The sequence below is a fragment of the Corylus avellana genome, chromosome ca4, assembly GCF_901000735.1.
Source record: "Corylus avellana chromosome ca4, CavTom2PMs-1.0".
Lineage (NCBI taxonomy): Eukaryota > Viridiplantae > Streptophyta > Magnoliopsida > Fagales > Betulaceae > Corylus > Corylus avellana.
Genome location: NC_081544.1, coordinates 22,273,793 through 22,297,919, shown reverse-complemented (window position 1 = coordinate 22,297,919; position 24,127 = coordinate 22,273,793). Strand labels below are relative to the sequence as shown.

General features: G+C 37.7%; 2 protein-coding genes and 1 non-coding gene across 3 annotated transcripts; all 3 read right to left on the bottom strand.

Annotated features, from left to right (window-relative positions):
• Positions 1–24: 24 nt before the first annotated feature.
• Positions 25–98, bottom strand: TRNAI-AAU (transfer RNA isoleucine (anticodon AAU)). The gene has a single exon. It is a non-coding gene; the product is annotated as a tRNA-Ile (tRNA).
• Positions 99–1,452: 1,354 nt separating this feature from the next.
• Positions 1,453–9,141, bottom strand: LOC132179982 (la-related protein 6B). Its single transcript, XM_059592809.1, has 10 exons — positions 8,634–9,141; positions 6,505–6,586; positions 6,172–6,266; positions 5,995–6,066; positions 5,618–5,697; positions 5,417–5,516; positions 3,102–3,149; positions 2,946–3,014; positions 2,199–2,348; positions 1,453–2,072 (listed from the first exon to the last, which is right to left on the bottom strand). The coding sequence occupies exons 1-10, from the start codon at positions 9,039–9,041 to the stop codon at positions 1,821–1,823; spliced, it is 1,356 nt and encodes a 451-aa protein (XP_059448792.1). The 5' UTR covers positions 9,042–9,141; the 3' UTR covers positions 1,453–1,820.
• Positions 9,142–10,538: 1,397 nt separating this feature from the next.
• Positions 10,539–24,049, bottom strand: LOC132179061 (inositol 1,3,4-trisphosphate 5/6-kinase 4). Its single transcript, XM_059591687.1, has 13 exons — positions 23,739–24,049; positions 23,021–23,056; positions 22,477–22,675; positions 21,945–21,971; positions 21,633–21,718; positions 19,809–19,877; positions 19,172–19,374; positions 18,459–18,612; positions 14,867–14,980; positions 13,347–13,409; positions 12,920–13,065; positions 12,535–12,691; positions 10,539–11,110 (listed from the first exon to the last, which is right to left on the bottom strand). The coding sequence occupies exons 1-13, from the start codon at positions 23,880–23,882 to the stop codon at positions 10,973–10,975; spliced, it is 1,536 nt and encodes a 511-aa protein (XP_059447670.1). The 5' UTR covers positions 23,883–24,049; the 3' UTR covers positions 10,539–10,972.
• Positions 24,050–24,127: the final 78 nt, after the last annotated feature.

The following is a 24,127-nucleotide window of genomic DNA, read 5'->3' as shown; positions in this document are numbered from 1 at the left end:
AAAAATTTTAAAAAAAATTCAAATTGGCCCATGCAGGTCTCGAACCTGCGACCTTCGCGTTATTAGCACGACGCTCTAACCAACTGAGCTAATAGGCCGGTTGATGATTTTACGTATGAAAATAATTATAAAACAAATATACTTTACTTTTGGTGGAAAAGTTTGATTCTAAAGCTCAGGTGTGTTTTTTAACTGGAAGTAGCCTTCCTTGAGAAATATCTTAGTATTACACAAAACTGAATTTGTTTGTATTTGGAAGAGTGATGAGTTGTGGACCACCTTATCCTATAGTCACCTCTTCAACAGAGCTCTCACAAAAGAAGCAAAATTGTACCTAAAGCAACGGAGAAAGGTGTGTGGCTTACAAGCACAAGAGAAGGTTAGGTCTAAAGCAAAGCAAAGCAAAGAAACATATCACATTCATTGCCCTTTTTCCAAACGGGGCCAATTGAAATCTATATATTGAAATTGAAGACATGATAATAAACTTCAAATTAAATTCAAAGTAATTGACTTCAAAGTTGAATTTGGAATGCCAGAGAATAGCATTAGTCTGGAAAACATAGGATACATGAAAAACTTTCTAAAGAGTATTTTTGGTGATACCTAAAACTTTACTAAGAGTTTTCTTAAATAAAAAAGACAATTTGTCTTTAAACGCTGACGACGGCATTGTTAATGAATAGTTGCTTTGTCAGTGTGACACTATTTACTTGTCTTTTTTTTTCTTTTTTTCTTTTGAAACTTCATTATTTACTTTAGTATTTTCTTCTGAAACTTCACATAGATTTGTGACTTTACAACTTAAAATTGAAACTTCACATTTCGACAAGGTCATAAGGATTTTGAGAATCTTTGTAAATTAAACTGAGATAAGGATTGATCTCAACCTTTGTATGATGATTTGTGGATGATGAGGTTGAAGAAGTTAGTAAAACTTGAACCTGATCATCAAACTGATTAACTTATAACATCCATTCTTTACACACGTCTTTTAATTTATCTTTTGTTTTCACTTGAGACATAGCATAAACTACTGCAGTTTGCATGCTAGATTTGTTTGCCAAAAAATGCTCCTGGGTCACTTGCGAGGAAAATTCCTTCTAGACTTGGACAATAATTCCTTCATTGTTGAACTTATCCCACCATTTGACATAAAATTTTCTGATACAAATATTTAGTTAAACCATTTGAGAATCCACAGAACTTTGTACTTTCTAGAGATATTGAGTAATGCCAGAAAATGGGCATTATGTTAATCTACTTGGAAAACAATTGAGAACTGTCTTGTTCCAAAAATGATTAGGGATTACTTTACATACTCATAGTTTTTCATAAAAACACTTTCCTGCTACTTGAGTTTAGTTGAATTCTAAGATTTGGGATCTTGTGAAAACTGGGTTTCAGAATCCAAGGGATGTGAGAGAGAGACAGAGAGACAGAGAGCCGGGGAAAGAGAAATGTAATGAACAGTTTATATTGCAATCTTCTTTCTTCCTCACTCACATTTACCAATAGGTATTGCTGGCTCCCCACTATTTTTTTTTTTTTTTTTTCTCCTTTCTACATTAAAAGAAAAAAAAAAAAGAAACAGCATCTTGTTTCTTAATCATTCTTAGTGAATTACATAAGCAAACGGAATGAAGTACTCGGCTTATACTGCTAACTTGACCCCTCTTTCAAACTACAATGGATTGACAGCCCTTGTAAAACCCTGCCATCAACACCACACAAGAAGACAGTTCCCCATCCAAACACACACTTTTGCAGGCACAGATACAAGAAAACCCTGTTAATAATATATGTAGAATGCCGAGTGATTATGCAATATTCACAGCAACTGGCTTTCCCCGACCCATTGAAAATCCTCTCGTGCCGTCTGGCATACGGGGCCCTGGAGGCTGCTTGGCTACTGTTGGCAGCTCATTATTGCATATATTACTTGAAGGGGGGGTTCCCACATGATTTCCGCGATTATTGTGGTGGTGCTGACCCCGCCCACGTCCCTTGCCCCGGCCACGGCTTCGACCTCTCCTCTGTCCGCCATCCTTCTCATTGACATGCTCCTCCCCCTACACGAAAGAAGAAAAAAAATATCATTATATGCGAAAAAGGAGGCAGGGGGGAGGAAATGTGTCATCCATATTTCTGACTAAAATATTTGAATGTCATGTCATGAACAATACGCTAGCACTTACTGTATATTCATATGGATGGGCATCAGACTGCTGGTGAGGATACTCCAATTGTTTTTCATTTTGCTGCTGATCAGACGTAGAAGTATCATCGTCCTCAAAGTTCACTTCCCCATCATGCCCTTTTTTTGCTCGCGATGAAGAAGCTTTTGACTGGAAATGGAAAATTTGCAAAGAACATCAATGGACTAATCCCGTAATTGGATACACTCGAATTTCATTCACACCAAACTAGCTCTATCAACTATGACTAGAATTGCATTCCATGGAGCAGAAACTGGACAGAAACTACAGGTACAAACCTTCCTGGTTTTGGGACCAACCAAGATTGCACATACAAGTTCAATTTTTCATACACGCAAACACACTCTTTGTTTCAATTTCTGCATCTCATGACTTGTGTTAGATTATTCCCTTACTGCAGGAAAGATAATTAGGTTAAGATGGACATGATTTTTGGCAAATGAACTACCCTCCTATATTTTTTGTTCATTCATTATTTTTCTTTTAATGAATAATAATTTATTAAAAGAAAAAAAGGCAAAGCCCCTGTACACGAATTGCTCATTCATTATTATTATTTTACAAGTATGAATTGTTCATTTGTTATTATTTGTATTTCAATAATGAATAACCACTTTAGTTATTTGTTTATTATCTTTTATATTTAAGTGGGCGAATTAGTGAATACACTCAGCTGGATTGCAAACAAAGGATGAAGAAGAAAATAGTTCAATATTTGGCATATACCGTGCGTCTAAGCATTAAGCGGACCCTAAGGCCACTCCTCCAGTTTCCCTCATCATTTAGCTCCGCAACCTGCAAAAATATAATTTACTCATATGCATGCTATAATGAGCAAGGAAGAGAAATTACTGTTATATACCAGAAAATAAGAGTACTCACCGCTTTCTCAGCCAGCTCAACAGATTCATATTCCACAAAAGCATGCCACTACATACAAAATGAAGAGTTCCGATATTAGATTCTCATAGCCAACTGATTATTGTTTGTGGATCAAAATCAAAAGAATAAAAAAAAATGCAACAATTGCACTAAATGCCAAATTAGTTCACCGAGTACGTTTCCTCATAATCTGAAGTTTAGATGACAGTTTATTGTAAACTAGCATAGCTTCCTCAAAAGAGTTGGATACATTAAGTAATGGCAATCATGTAGGGCAAAAGGTGACACATTTACATGAGGACATCATAACAACCACTGAAATGCTCTAGTAAAAAATGCATGGGTGCATAGAGAAGCTTCTTTAAAGCCCAATGAACCCATGGGTCATTGTATCATCAGCACAGATGCACTGATGAACAGGAAAATCAAAATATAAATCTTAAATCTGAATAATTAGGACAAGCATCTTTAATAAAAGGACAAGCCTCAAAGTTTTGCTCATAATTAACATGCAATTCAAACCAGTGAGTTTTAAACTGCTACTCAAAACCATATAGTATGAGCCACAACCCAACCAGTCACCAGACAAGCATGTACCTCGTGCCACCAAACAGAACTCACAGTAAATACTTTCCTTTGGGAGATTCCCAGCAGTTAACCTAAAGGTGGTTCCATCTCCTAAATAAAGGGAAAATCGAAAGAAAAAAAATCACAAAAACCTACCTACTGCAGCTTCCCCATAGCTTCCCTATACCTTGGAAATGCTATAGTTGGGTAGAATTGTAGCATTCCCAATGCTTATTATAATCATAAAACTCAATGCTCTCTCTCCTCTCACCTCTCTTATTCTTCTCCACACAGCCCAACCCTTCTTCTTCCCCTACCCTTCTTCTTCTTCTTCTTCATCTTTGTTCAACCAATTCCCCCCTCCCCTTTTGTTCTTGTAAAGAGAGATTGCACAGGAGGAGGTGAGGTGGAAGGCAGAGAGCTCATTGGAGTCGATGGTGGGAGATGTAATTGTCTTTTCATTCTCAGCCCTTAAGCCAGAGAATCAAAAGAAAGAGAAATTAGTTTTGACCATCAGAACAGGTAGATCGAGCACTCCAAACTAAAATACAAACATAATCAAATAAAAAAATTAACCCCGATGATCAAAATGAAAGGCTAGATCTGACCCTCATACCACGAAATCAAAGATACAAAGGTAGAAATATGAGCAAGGATTTACCTTCTCCTGTCTTCTACTATTATATGGGGGGTTAGAGGCATGGCGCGAGAGAAGGAAGATAAAGAATCGAGGCAAGTAGGGTCGGGAAAGAGAGAAGCCCATGGTGGAGCAGTTGAATCTGGCTGTTAGCAGGTTGGATACAGCATTATAGTTTGAAGGAGAAGAGGGTGAAAGATGCGAACTTTGTTGAGGAGAGAGAAGGAAGATAAAGAATCGAGGCAAGTAGGGTCAGGAAAGAGAGAAGCCCGTGGTGGAGCAGTCGAATCTGGCTGTTAGCAGGTTGGATACGGCATTATAGTTTGAAGGAGAAGAGGGTGAAAGATGCGAACTTTGTTGAGGAGAGAGAAGGTGAGCATTAAGTGAGTCTAGCAAGACAAGTAATCAATCACCAATGAACAAGCTCGATCTCGCCGATGGGAGAAATGGAAATAAAGCCTCAGGCAGCAAATTAGATCTCCAAAACAGCAAGAATGAGGATCCAAAACAGCAAGAATGAGGATCTGAAAAAAGGCGTTGATTGGAGCTACTGGTGCTTGGATTCGTCAAAATGAGGAGAATGATCAATACCCAGAAGGTCAAGAAGATGAAATTAAATTTTCCTAAATGTCAGAGAAGGTTAAGATGGCTGTAAAAAAGAAATGAATAAAACTAAATAAAAAAAAATATATTTTAATGATATAGAGAATGATAAGGGAAGCCTATTGTAGAGTGTATTTAGATATGAAAGCAAAAAGTATTTTGGTTTCCTATATTTAGGAAAATCATTGGACAGCTGCTTGGAATGCTGTAATAGTAACCCAATGTACCGTACACTTGGACCACCCCCTCACCCCCCACCTCCCACCTCTCTTTTTTTACCGTGAAAGTCCACCATGTGGCATGTCATTGGCAACTAGAATGCTTGGATATTACCCCATTTATATTCAGGAAAAAATGGCATCAATGTTGTCAAAGCTATAAAAAAAACATAATTTCTGACAGAACAGAATGACTGCCACCTTAAAGTTGATGAAGCAGTAGTAAAACTTAACACCAGAACCACAAAAAATAACCTGCTCCAAGGCAAAATGTTGATTTGCCTGCTTACCTTGTTACTGAAAAGCATACCATCAGATTTTCCTGATCTGGATGCGGAAGAAGCTCCACCATTGGATGTTTGAGGCTGACAGGTACGAATTGTCTTGACACTGCCAAAGGACAACTCAACATCAAGGACAATTATTGCTAAAGTTTTTTTAACAAGAAAGGTATTAGTTTAATATTTTTCTAGTAAAAATGATCTTGGTACCTTCCCACGGCAGAGAAAACTTTCATGAGATTTTGGTGGCAATGATCCTCAGGCAAGTTTTCAGCTACAATTATGCGAGACTGCAAATCAAAATAAGTATTAGATAATAAGTAATAACAAGGTTCAGTTGTTGGGAACTTTAAGAAAAATCAATTTGAACAACAAAGATCTAGCATGAAACTTACCAGACATTGACAAGATAAATGATAACTTTGCAGCAAAATACATGCCATTTTGCAATATATTCAAGTTTTTCAAATTAATCACTCAGGAAGTGGTTGGCTTAAAAGTAACAGAAGAATATTACAAATGAGGAAGCCAATTATCTCTGACGACAAAAAGTACAATGAGAATAAACCAAATGGAATAAAACTTACTTGCAACTCCTCCATGTCCGACTCAGTTAAGGGATGCTGGCGTTTAACTCTCTTTCCATCTTCACTGACCACCTGCATAGCATCAAGGAAATATTAACAAACAAAGGCAAAAATAAATGGATATGAAGAGTCAACAACAGAAAAGTATATGAAGCAAGAGTGTATGAAGGAACTCACAAGCTTTGATGAGTTCCGCAAAATAGTCGCCAGCTGGGAATGACTATTTATGAGAGCCTTAATCTTCTTGAAAGATCCAACAACAGATATAGGCACTATATAATGACAGAAGTATTAGAAGCTTAAAATGCTTTATGAACTTCCAAAATGGCAAACATTAAGCAAAGTTTACTTAAATTATTACCCTGCAATCAATTGCTTCACCCCAAAAAAATATGTGTATAGTTTGAGTTTATTTGTGTGTTAGCAATTGCAGAAAGACACAGAACTTCCTGTGTAGCATGTATTATGGTAGAAAGCATATCAAGTATATAAGGGGGCAGAGGATATTACCAAATCCTTCAGGATCTTTGTTAATGAACCTCATCAAATGATCAGTAGTAGCCAAGTTTACGTCACTGAAATAATACTCCACCTACAGATTAATATGCCATACAGAAAGATTAGAATCAAAGAAATGATTAGATTATTAGAGAAGTTAATAACATAATTTTTAATTCGAAAACACACATAACCATGGCCATTACTAAGAAAATAGAAACATCATCTCAATAAGGAGTCTTACATCATCAAGCCAATTTCATAGTGCAAAACCCGATATCAAATACAATTAAGTACACAAAATATTCTCATTAAATTCCTCCCTCATATAACAACTCTTGCTGGCTTATCGTCCATATCAAAACACGGAAGCCCTGAACATAACTTACTTACGGCACCAATGGAAGTCCAAAAGTATTATTTATTGCGTCTCTGTTTTCCCTCCCAACAGGTGTAGAGGAAAACATACAGGAGAATAACACTTTCGTCCTACTTTGGACTCCTGTGCATTAAATTTACTATCAAGTTTTCAAAAAGTTTCAATAGTAGTTTCCAAATTTTCCCTCTAATTTATGAATTCTTTCAACATATAAAAAATGTTGATAAATGAGGTATCGACATTTCTCCCAATTATTTTTCTCAAACCTACTTGTCTACAATATTAGGTTTCAAGATTGATATCTTGAAAAGTTGGAGGGGTCAATTGGGTAATACGCATGCTTTGCATATGTGGAGGCTCGTCCCATTATGTGTGATGTGGTGTTTATGGCGAAAACGGAATGCACACAGCTTTGAGAATAATGAGAGTGGCATGATTGAGTTGAGGAAGTTGGCGTTACATACTTTGTTCTCTTGGAGCGGGACTTGGTTGAACTCGCATGAATCCACCTTTTCTGATTTCTTAGAGCTCTGTAAATCTTTTTCTAATCAATAGGAGTTTCCCTATATACCTCTTGTATACATGGGTTGCGCCCCTCTACGCCGCTTGCTAATATACTTGTTACTTATCAAAAAAAAAAAAAAAGATTGCGCCAAGAAGTATGTCCTAAATCCAAAATATCCCCCATAATTAAAGAAGAGCACAGGAACATGCATTCATACACTGAAACTGTACACCTCACGTTAGCTTTGTGAATTATCATAGGACCATTCTATTAACATGTGCGCCTTGCAACTCTTGCCTTATCCTGTAGCAGATACAAACCTCCAGTGTGTAGGCTAATTGCCCTTTAAATCCCAGCAGAAGGTTATCGTAATAAATTTTCTTAGATGTGGAGATGACACAAAACAATTTTCAGCCTACAAAACAGACATCTCGGCTAACTGGGATTCGAAGAATATATAGATAATCTCTTGCTTGAAACTATACAGAAACTAATAGTACTTAAAACTTGATACCAAAGAGCCACTTACTCTGTACATAGAAAAATCAAGTCCAGCCACCATTATCTTTGCAGTACATGATGTACAATTCCATTGTCAAGCACGGCCACTTTCATGTGCCAGAATGATCCTCCGTATTTAAAAAAAAAAAAAAACAAAAACAAAAGAAAACAAAAATCTGACAACCAACATCAACTTGATGGTATGGTGTCACCAGGCTACCTTCCATAATATCCCCCAAAATATCACATAACTTAATATTTACGTGCTGTATCACCCTTAAAATCTCGTTGCTAAACGAAGCTCTCACACGTGGTTTGCTCCTCATTTCAAATTTGACTACTTGACAACAAACCCAACAGGGGTCTGAACTTCCACAGAAGCATTACCGAAATCCCCTTGAAGATATATAATATAAGATTTGTCCAGAAACAAATACAAGAGCACATCTTTGCTTTGCTAACATCCTAATTCCACAGCCAATATTTACCGGTGTCGACTTGCTGGCAAAAGCACATTTCAACATTATCTATGTCTATATTTCAGTTCTTTAATTACGCTAGTAGAGAGTCAAAAAATAATAATTTTTGAGACAGAAAACAGAGTTTGATGCAATGCCAAGTATTCCATTCATATACACCATCCATGTAACATTACTCTGTGCCGAAAAACAAATATGATTGAAGAAACATAATGCAGCAAAACACGAATCGAAAAAGAAAAAAGCAATTGGGAATTGGTATTTAGATTCAGAGTACCTGATTCAAAACCTTGACAGTAGCCTCCTCGGAGAGTTTGTTTTTGTTGGAAGAAGCGGGAGCGTGATCCGACTCAATCTGAGCTTGCGGAGCCACCTCTTGCTCATAGAACTGATGATGATTATGGTGATGATGCGGATGATGAGGATGAGGCTGGTACTGAACCTGAACCGGAACATGGTGGGGATGAGGATGGTGGACAGGGATCACGTGGGCCTGAATCGGAACATGATGATGAAAGGGCGGAGGCGGAGGCGGCGGCGGGACTAGGAGGCGGGGTGGCTGAGCGGAAGCGCGAGGCGTGGGGACGAACTCCGGGGCCTGCGCGTTCAGGCGGCTAAACGAAACGTTTCGGGACAGCGATGGATCTGAATGCGCAGTTTCGGGGGCAGCCGATTCATGTGCCATATCTTTTCTGGTTTCTCTTTGCTAGGGTTTCCGGGGATAGAGCCCTGTAGAGGGCGTAGAGACAATGGAGAGGCCTTCTCGGACCTTATGAGGAGTCTGATCATCAATTATTTATAGACGACTCGGATGATTTTTGATTGATTTGGGAGAAAGCTCTTGTGGGCCCTACTTCTCCTGGAGGGACAGTGATCTGTGTCTCCTCCTAATAATGTTTTTGTGAGTTGGATTCACCCATTCAGATCCGAGCGTGAAATTTCAAAGATCTCCCATTCCTCTTTCATAAATGGTAGAAAGTGGAAGGCCCCTCCCCCTCCCCCTCCTCAAATCCCGGGGGTTGTTGCACCACTTGCAAAACATCGCACCACTTGCGAGACATTGGTCGAGTCGTGTTGTAAGATCACTCTTTATCTTTAAGGTGGTGATTGTTGGCAAAACGATTGTCGACTACTTCTCAATCCTAAAGGGTATTCCGACCACTCTTTTAGTGTCTCAATTCAAACTGTTTGTTTTAAATGAATCACTCTATCTTTGAAGTCATTTCTTTTGATATCGGGAAACCTCTACAAGACAAAGCCTTTCGAACCCACCCGTAAAGAATAAACCTTGATCCCGTGCACCGCACCCTTCCTATCTTTAAAGTTATTGAGACCTCAATCCATGTGGCTTGGCCTTTCAATAGGGTACCACCTGCCTAGTGCAAATTTCTTTCTTTGCTGCCCGAAAAAGAAAAAAACAAAAACCACAATTAATGTTTTGGATTTGGTTTAGCCTAAACATACTATACGCCAATAAGTATTCACATTTCATCTACCAAAAGCCGATGTGACATGGTTTCTCAACTAAAAAACCATTTTTCATCTACCAAATAAATGCTTTAGAGGGACCATGCCACAAGCGTTGGTGAATAAAAGATGGATAACTCGAAGCATATGTATCAAATATATGTTTGTTTTTTATTGTTTGGATGTACAATAAGGCCAAAGATGACAAATCCAAAACAATTTCTTGCAGACACGATGGACCAACAAATCAAATAGTAAATGGATAAGAAAGGACTCTAAACAGGAAGATATTATAACCCAGTAAAATCAGCACTGACTACCCCACAATTGAGCAATTCCACAAAGCCCTTGTAAGCATACTAAAATGGACAAATCTTTCAAACAAAAAAGGCCAATCAACATTGTATAGAGAGAGGTTAATGTCTCCCCCTTGGAAATCTTTTCTAGGCAAGATTTAGTGGACTCCCAATTTTTGGCTCACCCAATAGCTATTTCATTCTTCATATCTTTATGCTGCTGCTATTCCATGGGGAAGTCGTCCCCAGAGGTTACTAATTATTAAAAAAATAATAATAAGTAAAATAAAATAAAAAATAAATAAAAAGTTTGTCCCCAAAGGTATAGCTGGAGGCAAAGGGTATCTAGAATTTATACAAGAAAAAAAAATTGTCGACATGGGGCAGTGAATGGCGAATGCCTAACGACCACGGAAAGCTCTAGTCAAATCTACATTATTACTCCAAAATAATTAGTCAATTTAGAACATTCTTAGAATTACTTATAAAAATCAATCTCACCTAATAAGAAGCTAATGTGGGACTTATCATTCATAAATGTCTTTATAATTCACTCACTCTATGTCAACTACTCATTTTTTCAAAGTGAGACTGAAGTGTTCCGAAAAGAGCTTGCTTGTAGATGGAAATTACATTAAGAAGCTGAAGGATAAATAGCAGTAAAGAAAAGGATATTGACACTTCCTCTGCTCAGATTTCCTCCCAAAGTGCCACGATATGTAATTGCTGAATATGCATCTTATATTTCACCTCCAACACAAAAAAGATCATGGTTGGCATCTTAAAGCCAGATGTGATGATATCTTCACTAACCAACATCTGGTCATCACAGTAAAAGAGGAGCTATTGTTGCTTACTTCGACTTTCTTGATTCAAATTTCTTCTTAATAGCGCTCCAAAACGCAGGGATTGCAATATCATCAGGCACTTCTTTAAATGACGGGAGATAATTTACATCCACAATGACATGGTCGCCGGTGCATTCCTGAATCTGAAATTTCAGCACAATAAACAAGGTTACTAAAGAGGAGGAAAGCAAGAAATCTATCAATCACATTTAGTTTTATAACAAGCAAGATACTGAAAATCACACGTTTAGAACAAATCTAAAGAACGTAAAATAATGACCAACATATGGATGTTTATATAACACGAGTAAGTGAAAATCTCAATCTTTATGTTTATCTATTTAACATACATAAAAAAAGGATACATGATTTACTTTTCTTTATTCCAATTTGGCATAATTGATGCAGATTAGGAGGAAAGAAACCCCATCAGTGGACCTCTCTCACCCTGCACATCTAGTAACCCACAAATATAGTAATACTGATTTTGCATAACCATAGTGTTTGACTCTATTTAACAGGAATGTTTATGTATGATATCGATGATATGAACCAACTCAACTTAAACGATGTACTTTTAAATGGTGGTCAAGAGCAAAAGAAACACTACGCCATCCTTGAGATTGGCACCTGACATCCTTGCCCTCCTTCACCAAAGGCTGATTCTGGTTTCCCATTATTATAGTTGTCCCCAAATTTGACTCGCAACAAATGATATATTCCTCTGACTTTGAACCCTTGAGCAGTGGTGTTGAGCTTTCATGCTCTGCATCACCTCTTTCTCCTCTTTAGAGCCAGGTTAGGAACTTAATTTGTGGTGAAATTAGTAGCGACGTTTTCAAGGCCCCAACTTGCAACTATGTTTACTTCAGCAACTTCTCTAGCTCATCTTTTTATTTCATTTATTTATATATTTTGACTGGTATGGTTTATAGGCAGTACTTCTTGCTTGCCACTCTAATGATACCCTGATAGTCAATCCCTGATTTCAAGATGCCATGGTAAGTAGAACTTCTCCATAGTTTTTCAACTACCTAATAAGTAGAGCTTCTGCATAGTTTGTCAACCACCTTTTTATCCACTGTTTGTTTGACCAGCATTTCAAGATTTCTGTTTGATCAGATTGGTATCCAATGGGTTGTCCAAACATTAGTTAAAGGCAATTTTATTTTTAATGAAAGTACAGGGATTGATTATAGGAAACCTTTTAAGTTATACATAATAGTTCCTTTGGAAAATTTAAACAATTTATAAAACAGCAGATACCAGAATATAGAAGGGCAAGGAAGTCGGATGGAATTAGTGTCTATGAGATTAGCTGCTTTGAAGAAGGAGCTTTTTGAGGAAGATAAGAAATTCTAGGGATCCCAATGGTAGATTTTATGATACAGGCTTGGTCAATTTTAGTTTTTATATTCTGTGTTAATCTACAAGGTTCAGCAATAAAGATATCAGTTATAACATTGTGGAAACTGGAATCATCCTAAAGATGACGAGACAGTTTAATTTAGTAATGATGAAAATGCCATGGAGTATATAGTCAAGAGAACTTGAATGAACTACTTACAACAACATCAAAGCCAAAGATAGTAAGATCAAGCATTCCCATTAGCCAATTTGCAGCATCTGTGACCAGCTCAAGATCAATGCAATGATTAGTGACCTTGGAGCAATTACTGTCCCCACGATGCTGGTCTTCACCGCCAGTGGGTAGAGATTTTAAGCTGCAAAGAGCGATCAGCACATTATAGGTCATCCAATACACGCTCTGAAACATATATTGACAAGTAAAAACCAAAAGAAAGAGAGAAACTTTTTGTACTAGATAAATAAAACTTGCAGACCCAAAATGGCGTTGAACCCATCGCTATTGATGGGAGGAGATACCATTTGCTCCAAAAACCCTTGGCCAAAAAGAAAGACGGAAAACAGAAGTGAGAAAAGACACATACCTGTCAAAAACTAGAGGTTTGAGTCCATTACTTTCAGATAATTTCATCAAGATATCTGCGTTTGGTGTAGACTTTTTAACAGCATAGAAAACTTTTTCACCCAGGACGTAAAATTTGTACAGAGTGGATGAATGATCTACGTATTCCTGCAGTTCCAGTCATTTCCAAGTTCAGCCAAAAGGAGTAACCCATTCTACTCAACAGTCAACAAATTAACCTTGCTTCACAAGATATTAACCATACACGTGAATGCATTTGACACTTGGGCCCTCACACCCACTTCCATAAGTATGTCATACATAGTTGGAGTTGATACAGTTTCCATATTGAAATAATTAAAGACAATTTCAAGAGTGCCAACTAGTTAGCCATGATAAGGCAAATAGAAATCCTGAAGTCTTCAAAATGCAAGTTGTTTCTTGCTCACCTGCACAACAGCTGGAAGAGGAACCATCAAGTCCTTAAAATCTTCAGTTCTGAATACAATTGCCTGTTATGTAAAAGATTAAGGTACTTAATTAAATTTTAAAAAGAAAAAAAAAAAAGTGCGTACAATCATAGCTTGCTTGTAATATACCAAGAACAATATCTAAATAAGAACGGTCAAAATCAATGTTTTTGGCAAGTTGAAGAAATGAACTAATTAGTTTTCTGGACGCATGCACATAAAATCATGGCAACCCATTAACCATTTTGCACCAGGAATACAAGAATTTGCAACGTAATTCCTTTTCGAAATGACATTAGATCAAGAAGTATAAAAGCATATCATTTGCCAGTAATGAATGGTAATTGGAATTGAAGCCAAATGAAGAGAGAATCATTGTTTAAGGCAAAGATCTGGCACAAAAATCGGAATGCAGGTAATGGATAAAAAAGGAACCACAATCAACCTGAAACAGAAAGATGATGTGTGCAAACTAAAAGTTAAAGAGGGCAACAAACTTGCTATGCATGTATCTGAGTTTTCTCCTCATAAACTGCATGCTTTCCGGACATAGAAATTGCAGAATGATGTGTGTAGGTAATTTATACTAAATGCAATCCATGCAAAGTAAAAAGCACAAACATCTTCTTACCAAGGAAACTAGACTTTGGATAAAAAGGAAAATACCAAAAACCTGTAGCTAAAAGATGATAATAACCCCACAAACTTAAACTCATAAAACTATGTTCAAACAATGAGTTTGTATCTCATATTTCCCAGTCCCTAAAGCCTTTATTGAACTGAATAATGTGCATTACCAGATTGTAAATATCTAGGTTTATTAGTTTTTCCAATTTTTTGGGCTACAAAATTAACAGAGGAACTGTTGACAACAAATCATGGATTAGCACCAAGCTGCTTATAATGCACTGTAAATTTGAACCAGTACCCCTATTGCCCCTTATAGAATGTAGGGCTTAAAGGCCCCAAAGATTATTATCAAACACATTTTAAAAAAAGAACCTTTTTCTTTTAAATGAAATAAGAACGTAACATTGACAGAAAACATTGACATAAATATAGATGTCCTTGTAACTCTTCTTTGTTCAAAAATTTTGTTTACATAATGCAGAAGCAACTTTTCATGGTAAACATGAACTTAAAAAGGAATACAAATGTTAAACAGTGATGTTATATCTGCATTAAACACCAACACCCATATTTGTGCCATAGCCAAATAAATTCTTTAAAAAGTTTCAATTTGTTTACACAATTCCATAACATAAAAAATTGCTAGAAGATGTATAGCTAATACATGAAGTTTCACAATACTATATTGCTTTGCAGATGGCTTTCCCACATCTTTCCTAAATATGGGTGTCTACTTTAGTCATTGGCAAACCTTCTAGCAACATCGAATTCAAGGTAATTGGCCCTCAATAAAGGGTAGCATGCTGAAAAAACTTGAAAGAAAAACTCATAATACCAGAATCCAAAATGAAACTAGAAAATGTTAGTACCATAGTGTGAGCATTAGCTACACCGCAGGCAACTTGCGGTTTCACAATACTTGGAAGAGATAATTTGGCTTCAGACAGCCTTTGCACCAAATCATGTTCATGGAAATTATCAACCTGCACAATTAAAAACCAGACTTACTGAATTTGTGAAGAAATTCAAAGAATTTTAAAAAGGATCCAATATTTGAATATCAACGGAATAACTTCAAACATTTTTTTCTTGTAAGTAATTCAACCTTATTAGAAAGCATAAAGGGGTGCAACCCAAGTATATATGGAGTACACAAAAGAGACACCCAGTTAGGGGGAGAGAATAACTTTAAACATTTTTTTTTAATAAATAATTAAAATATCATTAAAAGCGTAAGGTGCTCCATGTACACAGGGAGTATACAAGACAAGCCACCTAGGAATAACTTTTTTTTTTTTTTTTTTTAATTTTTATAAGTGCACCTAGGAATAACTTCAAACATTTAAAGCATCAAAAGATTCAAAAAATGAAATTTATCTGTGTCCAATATATGCAGATAATCCCATTAATTATTCACTTAGACAAATACCAGTAGTAGAATTGAAAAGAAAAAAAATTGATAAAGCAATACCACCATTTTTTTTTTACAGCATGATTCCTCATCTTTTTCTTTTTCCATCTTTTTATTTTCTTTCCTTTTTCCTTTTCTTTCTGACAAATTCCATGAGTTGCTATTTCACTCATTTTTTTTTTTTTTGATAAGTAATGTAGTATATATCAAAAAAAGCGCAAAGCGCCTCTAAGTACACAATAAAGTATACAAAGGAACCCAAACAAAACACCCAGAAAAACCCAGAAAAAACCCAAACAAACCAAACAAAAACCCAGAAAAACCCAATCAAACCAAACACCCATCCAAAGGGGAATACAAGAGACCCAACCAAACCCCAAGAAAAGCCCTAGTGCATCTCAAGTGGAACCCTAGTGCACCTCAGGGGGGAAAAGAAAAAGCATTTTTCGATCCCAAAAAACCCCGCCGACGCCGGCCCTTCATCGGAGAGATGGAGCAATCCAGATTATTGAGCTCCCTCAACCCCTTAACCTTAGAAGCAGAAACTTCAACCTTAGGGGCAGAAACTTCAACCTAAGCAAGCAGGTCCTTGTTCTTATGCAGCTGCTTTGCGACTTTTTCCTTCACCCTCCGGGTATAAAACAGTTGGGACGAGGATTTAGAGGAGTAAATGGGAGTACCATTCTCTGTCATGCGAGGAAAAGGACGGCTAAGACTCCTCCCCATCTCAACCGCCCCATCGAGAAGGGAAGTAGTCGAGAGTGAAGTGCATCCCTGCGACGAGAACAATGAGGTAGTAGCAGGGGAAAGAAAACAGCCAGCTTGAACCTCCACCGGCGCAGAGGGAACCAGAACAGGGTCCTTTCCCTTAGAAGACAAAGAATCCTTCAACACCACCGGAGCGGGAGAGACAGCTCTCGGACTCAAGAACCCACGACGAAACAAACCTTTCTCCGGAGAAGAAGGACGAACAACCAGCTCCTCCTCCCCCGAAAAAGGAACCTCCCTATCCCTGCAAGAGCTCGCCGGAGAGTCCACCTCCCAAGGAACAGCGAAGGCCTCCTTGAGAATAGAAAGACGAGCCGAATCAGAAATCTCCGAAGACACAGACGCACCCCGGCAGATTTCAGGCATCGAAGAAAGAGAGCCCTCCCAGTCCCTGCGCAACGTGCTCGCCGGTACAGCCTCCGCAGAAAGGGAAAAAGTAGCCCCCTGAGAGGACCCGTCACCGGCAGACCCAACAATCTCGCCCAAAACTCGCACCGGAGAGAGAGAGAACACTGCCGGGGAAGACCCATCGCCGGAATCCAAACCGGTAACCTGCAAACTCAAAGAAGACCTAGCCAACGGCTCCAAACACTCTTCAGAGGCTAGAGGAATCCCAGCCGATACAGACTCCAAAGGTAATGAGAAAGAGTTATGGACTGGATCTGAGAAATCCGGATCCAAGTGCTGAACCGGATCCAAATTTTGACCCAAACCCACTTCAGAGACCGACCCGGAATCACAACCCAAAGCAGAAGTTGATAGGCCCAAAAAACGAGCCCTTTTACTCCTGCGATTGGGCTTCGAGACAACCCCTGCACAGACCCAGTCCAACTTACGTTGGATTTGCCCTAGAAGCCTCATCAATCCACTAATACCGATCTTGCCCTTCTTCTTCTTCCTCAAACTCACTGAACCAGCCGCCTCCGCCAGAGGAGAAGACAAGCTCTCCAACGCAGAGCAATCCACGGCAGACCGCAACCCCAAACCGTCATACTCCGAATCCCACCAAGACGACCCCGGAAGCAAATCGAGAGACCTCGGATACTCAACTGCTCTCGCCTCGACGCCCGGAGAAGATCGAAGGACATCCACGAAAGACCTCCCGGAATCGACCCCCAAAGAAGGACCATCCATTAGAAACCCCGCCGAAGATGGAACCCCCGACTCCGCCGTACCATCCGACTTGATCTGTGCCGACATCAGTTGCCGAAGCTCTCCCGCGAAACGCCGCCAGCCCCTCCCAAAACGTCCCTCCGGAAGCCAAATGACTCCCTTACGACCACCCTCAGCCAACACCGATACCTCCAAGAACCTTCCGGCCTTATTACCTCCCCCGTGGACCATCGTGGCCTTATCACCCTCACGGTAAGATTTGGCAATTTCTTCCTTCACCTGAACCTGAATCGCCGCTTCCACCGTTTCCACCAACCATGACGAACACCGAATGCTCGCGTAAATATACCCCACGAACCGAATGCTCGCGTAAATATACCCCACGAAACCTTTTCTCCTCTCCTCCAGACGAAGGTTAGGACACCCAACCTTTGCCGAAAGGCAGAAGGTTTTGGCTTCAAAAGAGAAACTGCGTTCCATACGCCGAACCCTAACGCGCAGCACCAGCCGCGCCACCGATCGCAGAAAAAACTTTCAAAAATTCAAATTTTGAAATTCATCCGAGTCTAGAGAGAGAGAGAGAGACATTCTAGAGAGAGCAATCCAGTTGCTATTTCACTCATGCCCAAGTACTTTAACAGAACACAATTATTACCTATCAAAAAAAAAAAAAAAAAAAACAGAACACAATTAGACCATCGTTGTTGCCTTTAATGGTGTGTGCATAGATTCATCATGGATGATCATATAGAGATAAAGTTGCAGAAGAGTTATTCTGAAATAGTATTGTGTTTCTTTGTGTATCTTAGAAATAGCAAACTAGAACTAACAGTTTTACTTATGAGCAATGCAAGATCCATTATATTACAGAGCATATAACAACTAATAGCATTGTAGCCCAGTGATAGATATCCATTCTAAAATGCAGGTATACGATGCAAATTATCATGGATACCATACTTGTGGATTTAGGAGCTATCTTGTCATTAAAATAAATAAAAGAAACAGTTAAGTAGTAACATAAAATTATGGAAGACATCTACACCTAAAAGTTGCCAATTACAAAAAAGTTTGCATAGTATAAACAAGTAAATCATCCAGGCTATTTGTTATTAATTTGCAGTAGCAGTTGTTACAAGCATAACAAAAATACCATCAAGACATAAGACCTTGAGAAAATGGGGGCCCCTGATGGTACAGTGGCCTTCAGTATTAAGAGCCTCCAGCCCAAGGAGAATCTCTTGAATTTTCAGCCGATCCACTACAGGGTAAATGTTATTAAATGGGTCAATCACACAGCAATCCGATTGATGCTCCATATATCTGTGTGAGAACAAATGTTTAAAGAAAAAACCTTAGAAACTGTATCACATAATGCCCCTTCCCATTGATACTAAAATAAACAGATATGCAACAGTCTGCAAAGATACCTCAAAGTTCCCTATAGATATATTCTTTTGGGAACCCTCTGCTCACAAGCTCACAAGAAAATTCAATATGATTGCTGCTTGGCTAATACTCAGCTAATTACGCTATTTCGTTGCACAAGTTGTCAACTCCATTTCAGGCATTTTAGTATCAGACAACTCAAACAAGGCAGAACCCTTTTTTCTCTCTCTCTAACAAGGCAAACATTTAACTTTGGCCAAGGAGGAAACATAACAAGATTAATGGTGACATAATCACAAAAAAAAAACTCCTACAAGCAAATAATTTAATGGAGCTTCATGTGATAAATCATCAATAGCTGGCATTGGCATGTTTTTTTTTTTTTTTTTTGATAAGTAAACTGGCATTGGCATGTTGGTTCCACCTCTCCCCCCAAAATTACCCTGTTCATGTTAGATGGTGCAATGACAGTTCTATGGACCAGAAAAATCACCTTTGCAATTCCTGCATGCCCCTGGTGTAAGATATTCTTTCAGAGAAGTTTGTAGAACTGCTCAATTCAATGGATACAATTTCATCAGTTGCTTTGTGGAGAACTATGTCAACTTCTTGCAACTGAGGTGCTAAAGGAAGCTCAAAGGTGAGGGGCAAGAACATCAATCCATTTTGAGTAGGATACAAAGGGAATGCACCCCTCTGCAAAGATCAGGAGAACTCATAAGCTTCAAATTGCATGAATCCAAATAGTACACATAAAAGACTAGAATTTATCATGAGAATAACTGCAGACATGAACATGCAGAGTGCTAGCAAAATCAAATCAAACAAGATCTCTTGGGCCAAAAACCACTCAATCAGATAATTACAGTATTCGGATCCATCACATTTCATATAACCATCAAGTCTACTACTTTTATTTCAAGAAAAAAGCAATGTCCTGAAGTCAAAGCCGCTTTGAAGTATAAAATTCTAAACACCAAATTCAGTTAGTTCCAATATCATCTTAACATGACAAATAAATCTGGGAGTATCCTGCTTTTGTGCCAACTTCACCAGTTGTACTTCTTTTATTATCTTTTAACTTTTTTCTAACAACTACGATTTCCTTCATTTCTTCATAGAGGGCTCACCTTAGCAAAATCTTCTTCACGAGAAGGTTTCATAACATATCCAACAGTTGCAGCACTGCTGCGAAGTGCCTGCTTGCAATGCAAAACATTAAAAGAAAATTAAAAGGTCATGAACATGTGTAACATAAAAAAGAATATACTCAGAAAAGAGATAGCATTATCTAAACCACAATACATGAATTATGAGATACATTCGTATAACCTACATCATAATGCAACTCGTGCTCTTCAACTTCTCAATTTATATTCTATATGGTTAAAAAGGACTGTGGCAAGCTATGGTAGCCACAAGACATTTATAATAATACAAACCTAAACCTTCAGGAACAGCAGAAAAGTTCATTATATGCTACCAAAGAATATGAAAGAGCCAATATCCCCAATCAATTAATAAAAGTCAAATTGACTCCATTTTTTTTTTCCAGCCGGGGGGATACACACACACACTCCACCAATATGGCTGACAAAGTTAAACAAACTGTTAATAAACACAGCCACCCAATGGCTAAACATCATGGTCCAAAAGTTTGAATGGGCCACAGTAAGTGACAACATTGCACCTAAGAATGCAATGTTGCATGGCTACATAGACCAGCAGTTTGAGTTGAATATTGAAATGTTTCAACAAAAGACTTCTCAGTGAGTGAAATCCAGGTATGTAGCACATTAAATCTTGACTATACTGAAATGTATAACAGACACAATGCCAAAGGATAGTGGAGATCAAAACACTTATTTTTCACTTTCTGAAATCCAAATACACTGCAAAACTCGAACACTTTCAGGCTCATCACTCATTTGTTGGTCATGTGTTCTGAATATTGAGTTCAAAGAGGTCATAGAAAATGTCTTTTTAGTTTTAGGAACTCGAGAAAGTTTATTTCTTTGTTATCATGTGGATCATGAATGATTTTGCTACTCTAAGTGTTATTTCCTTGGCTTAGAAATACTGATTCTTTAAATATACGCATGGTATTCAGCCCAATAATATTATTTTAGGTTAATTTCTTATTATTTTATCATCTCTTTATTCCCGAAAAATTGAAAAAATTTTGTGTTTTGAGATGAACCTGTAACACCCCAGTCTCATATTAGGAATATGAGTAACCCACATAGAGTGGGTGGTTTATAAAGACACTCATGGATACGAAGTCTTACATTGCTTACTATGTGAAACTATGCTTTATAAGTAATTTTAGAGAAACTCCAAATTGACTAATCTTTTTTGGGTAATAGCGCAGATATAACAAGCGCTTTCCTTGAGTTGTTACAAATAGTATCAAAGCCACCTAAGAATGCCATGTGGTACTATTAGCACCGCATGACATCGACCTGACGACGACGTCAAGGGTTTAAGGGGGGAGGGTGATTGTAGCACCCCGGTTCCATATTCGGAAGATGAATAGTCCACAAAAAGTTGATGGTTTATAAAGACACGAATGTGTGCTAAATCCCACAATACTTACTTTAGCTAAAACTAGGCTTTATAAGTGAGTTTAGAAAAACTTCAAATTAACTAGTCATTTTGAGATGATAACACAGATGTGGCTAGTGCTTTTCTTGAATCGTTACAGAACCTATGGCATGCTCAAAAGACATGGATTTAGAAACAAATGCCATAGTTGGATATTTATTTTCCTCGAAAATCTGCCAACCAAAAAATTAAAAAAATTGTCAAATTTCCAGATGATGCACATTTCAATATATATATTAGCAAGTAACATATATTTTGTCTCTCCATGTTAACTCTTTAAACATTAAAAATATAAAAATAAAATAAAATTCTCCATAATTGGAATAGTGACATAGGAATAAGCTCGCAACCTTTCGATTCAAGTGGCATACAGTCAAAGGCAACTCTTCTAGCTTGTTGATATAAACCATGCTTGAATACTCACATGCCCTACCACCTTCAATATCTCAAAGCAAAGGAGCAAATAAATTTAGCAAATAATCTAACCTTAATTGATTATATAAGAGACTGTCAACTTTTCACTAAATAAAAAGCACATATAAATGACAAGATACGAATATAAATATAGAAAACGAGTATATACTGGCTAGAATTAATTATAATTATGCCTAAAAAAAATCAGGATCATATGCATTATGGATACAGAAGAGGGCGGTGCACACCATCTGCTGATTCTTGCCCAGGAGATCCTGTGATAGAAGGTAAAGCCAATTAGATAGTTTCATTTTAATATCTGGTAGAGACAATTAAAATGGATTACAAAGTCCAAGAACAGAGTCAACAAATTTATGGCCCACTGCCATCCCAATCAAGATAACTGATTTCCAGATTGAGACACTCCTTGTACAACTGCCATTTGCAGCTTACAGGGCCATTTCTGTCTACGACCCAATATAAGTATCCAAACATAAAACCAAAAACTCCTCTTAAATCCCATCTTTTTGTAAAAGAGATCCAAAAGATCCCACACCAAGATAATCACAATCAACTAGATGCTTTTTTTGAATTTCTTTGTCTCAGAGAATGCCCAAGACATGTTCCGTTGAGATACATTAAATCTTGATGTTGAACTCCAGAATAGTAGTAGACAGTTAATGCTTTCCAGGAGACCCAGTATATCCATATATATGTCGCTCAACAAAACAAAATTCTGAGGCTCCCCTACTGGGGGAAAATAGGTATAGTGGTACTCACCTAGAACAACGACCAGCCAACCACAGTTGCTTAGTTTAGGAAATACTTCCATCTTCTTGTCAGAAACTAGGTACAAAATACTGCTTCCAATGTCACCCCAAGCCAGAATAATCTCATTTTTAGCATCATCTAAAGAAGATGCATTTAAGATAAAACAGTCATACGAGTATAGTGTCGCCATCCTTTTAAGAAGACTCACCTATAACAAGAAGAGAGAATTGTTATCAGCTTTGTCATCAGGATAAAAGAAATGCTCTGTGGACCACTAGGAAGTTCAGTTGCGGCTTGAGCCAGTAAAAGGATATCGTATTCAGCAGTTCAATACTTAATGACAACAGAAAGGAATAAAATTTTTGTACCAAATAAAGGATGATTCTTTGAATAAAAAGAAAGGTACATCTTGAAGAACAATGATGGTCTGGTACTCAAATTTGAGTAATGCTACAGATTTTTTGGCGTATAATCAAATAAAGAGAATGATGACGAAGTTATGTGGTATTGCTATATATATAGCTTGTTACATGAGTAGTGCAAGATAAACTACCTTATGATCTGAGAGATCCAGTCCATAAGAAATCCCCTGCAAAGACAAGGCAATGCTTACCAATCAACATGATTTAATAAAGGAGTTTTAGAAATGCAGCGCATATAAGACATCAATATCTGAGGAAGTGCATTTTCTACATTCCCCTCTCTGAGTCAAGGGTTTAGAACAAACCTTATAGAGAGCATAGTTTAAATTGCAGTGATCAGAGAAAACAAAATTTACTACAACATATTGTGGTTCACCTTTTCTTAATAAGACGTTTACACTAAATGGAAGGACAAGAATAAAGAACTGTTTAGAAATGATAGACACGTATTAATACTCAAGCCAATGCAATCTCATCATGGAAATATCAGCAAATTTGGTGAAAGAATAGATTATTCAACAAATGAGTGCAATTGTGCGCTTGTGTGAAAACAGATATCAATAATATAACATGCAGTTGCAACTTATAAGAAGTAGAAATTGCAACAAAAGAAAAATACAGTGATAATTAACCCATTGCGATAATCAGAAGCATTTCAATTATAAAATTATAAAAGTTGATGGGTCTTAGACGTTAAATATTTTTCTGCAACGATAGGAAAAAATAAAAGGGAAGAAACAAGAAGAACAGCTTAAATAAAGAAAACCCAGAAAGTTAGCAACACTATATTGCACCAAGAACAATCAAGTTACAGAGAGAGAGAGAGAGAGAGAGAGAGAGATGGAATACCACACGGATTTTGGAATGGCGGAGCTTCCGAAGAAGAGACTCAGCGCCGGATTGTAACGATGAGTTCGCAGGAACATCGTCGTCGTGCTGAGGGGCTAATAGTACTGACTCGTCCAATATCACTCCTCCTACTGCCGCACCCATCTCTCTCTCTCTCTGTCTCTCTCTCTCACTTCTAACGCTATGTTTTTTTAATTTTTGGGAAAGTAATCTGTATGTATTTCTCGCTCTCTCTCTGTGGAAATCTCTGCACAGTGAAGTGGGTGTTTCTTGTATTTCTCACAAACTTTAGAGGAAGTTTGTGAATTTGATGTTAGTTGTATAAGTTTTTATGGATGTTTCTTCTTAGAATTTGATTCCATCAATTTTTGTTTTGGATTTTTTGTTTG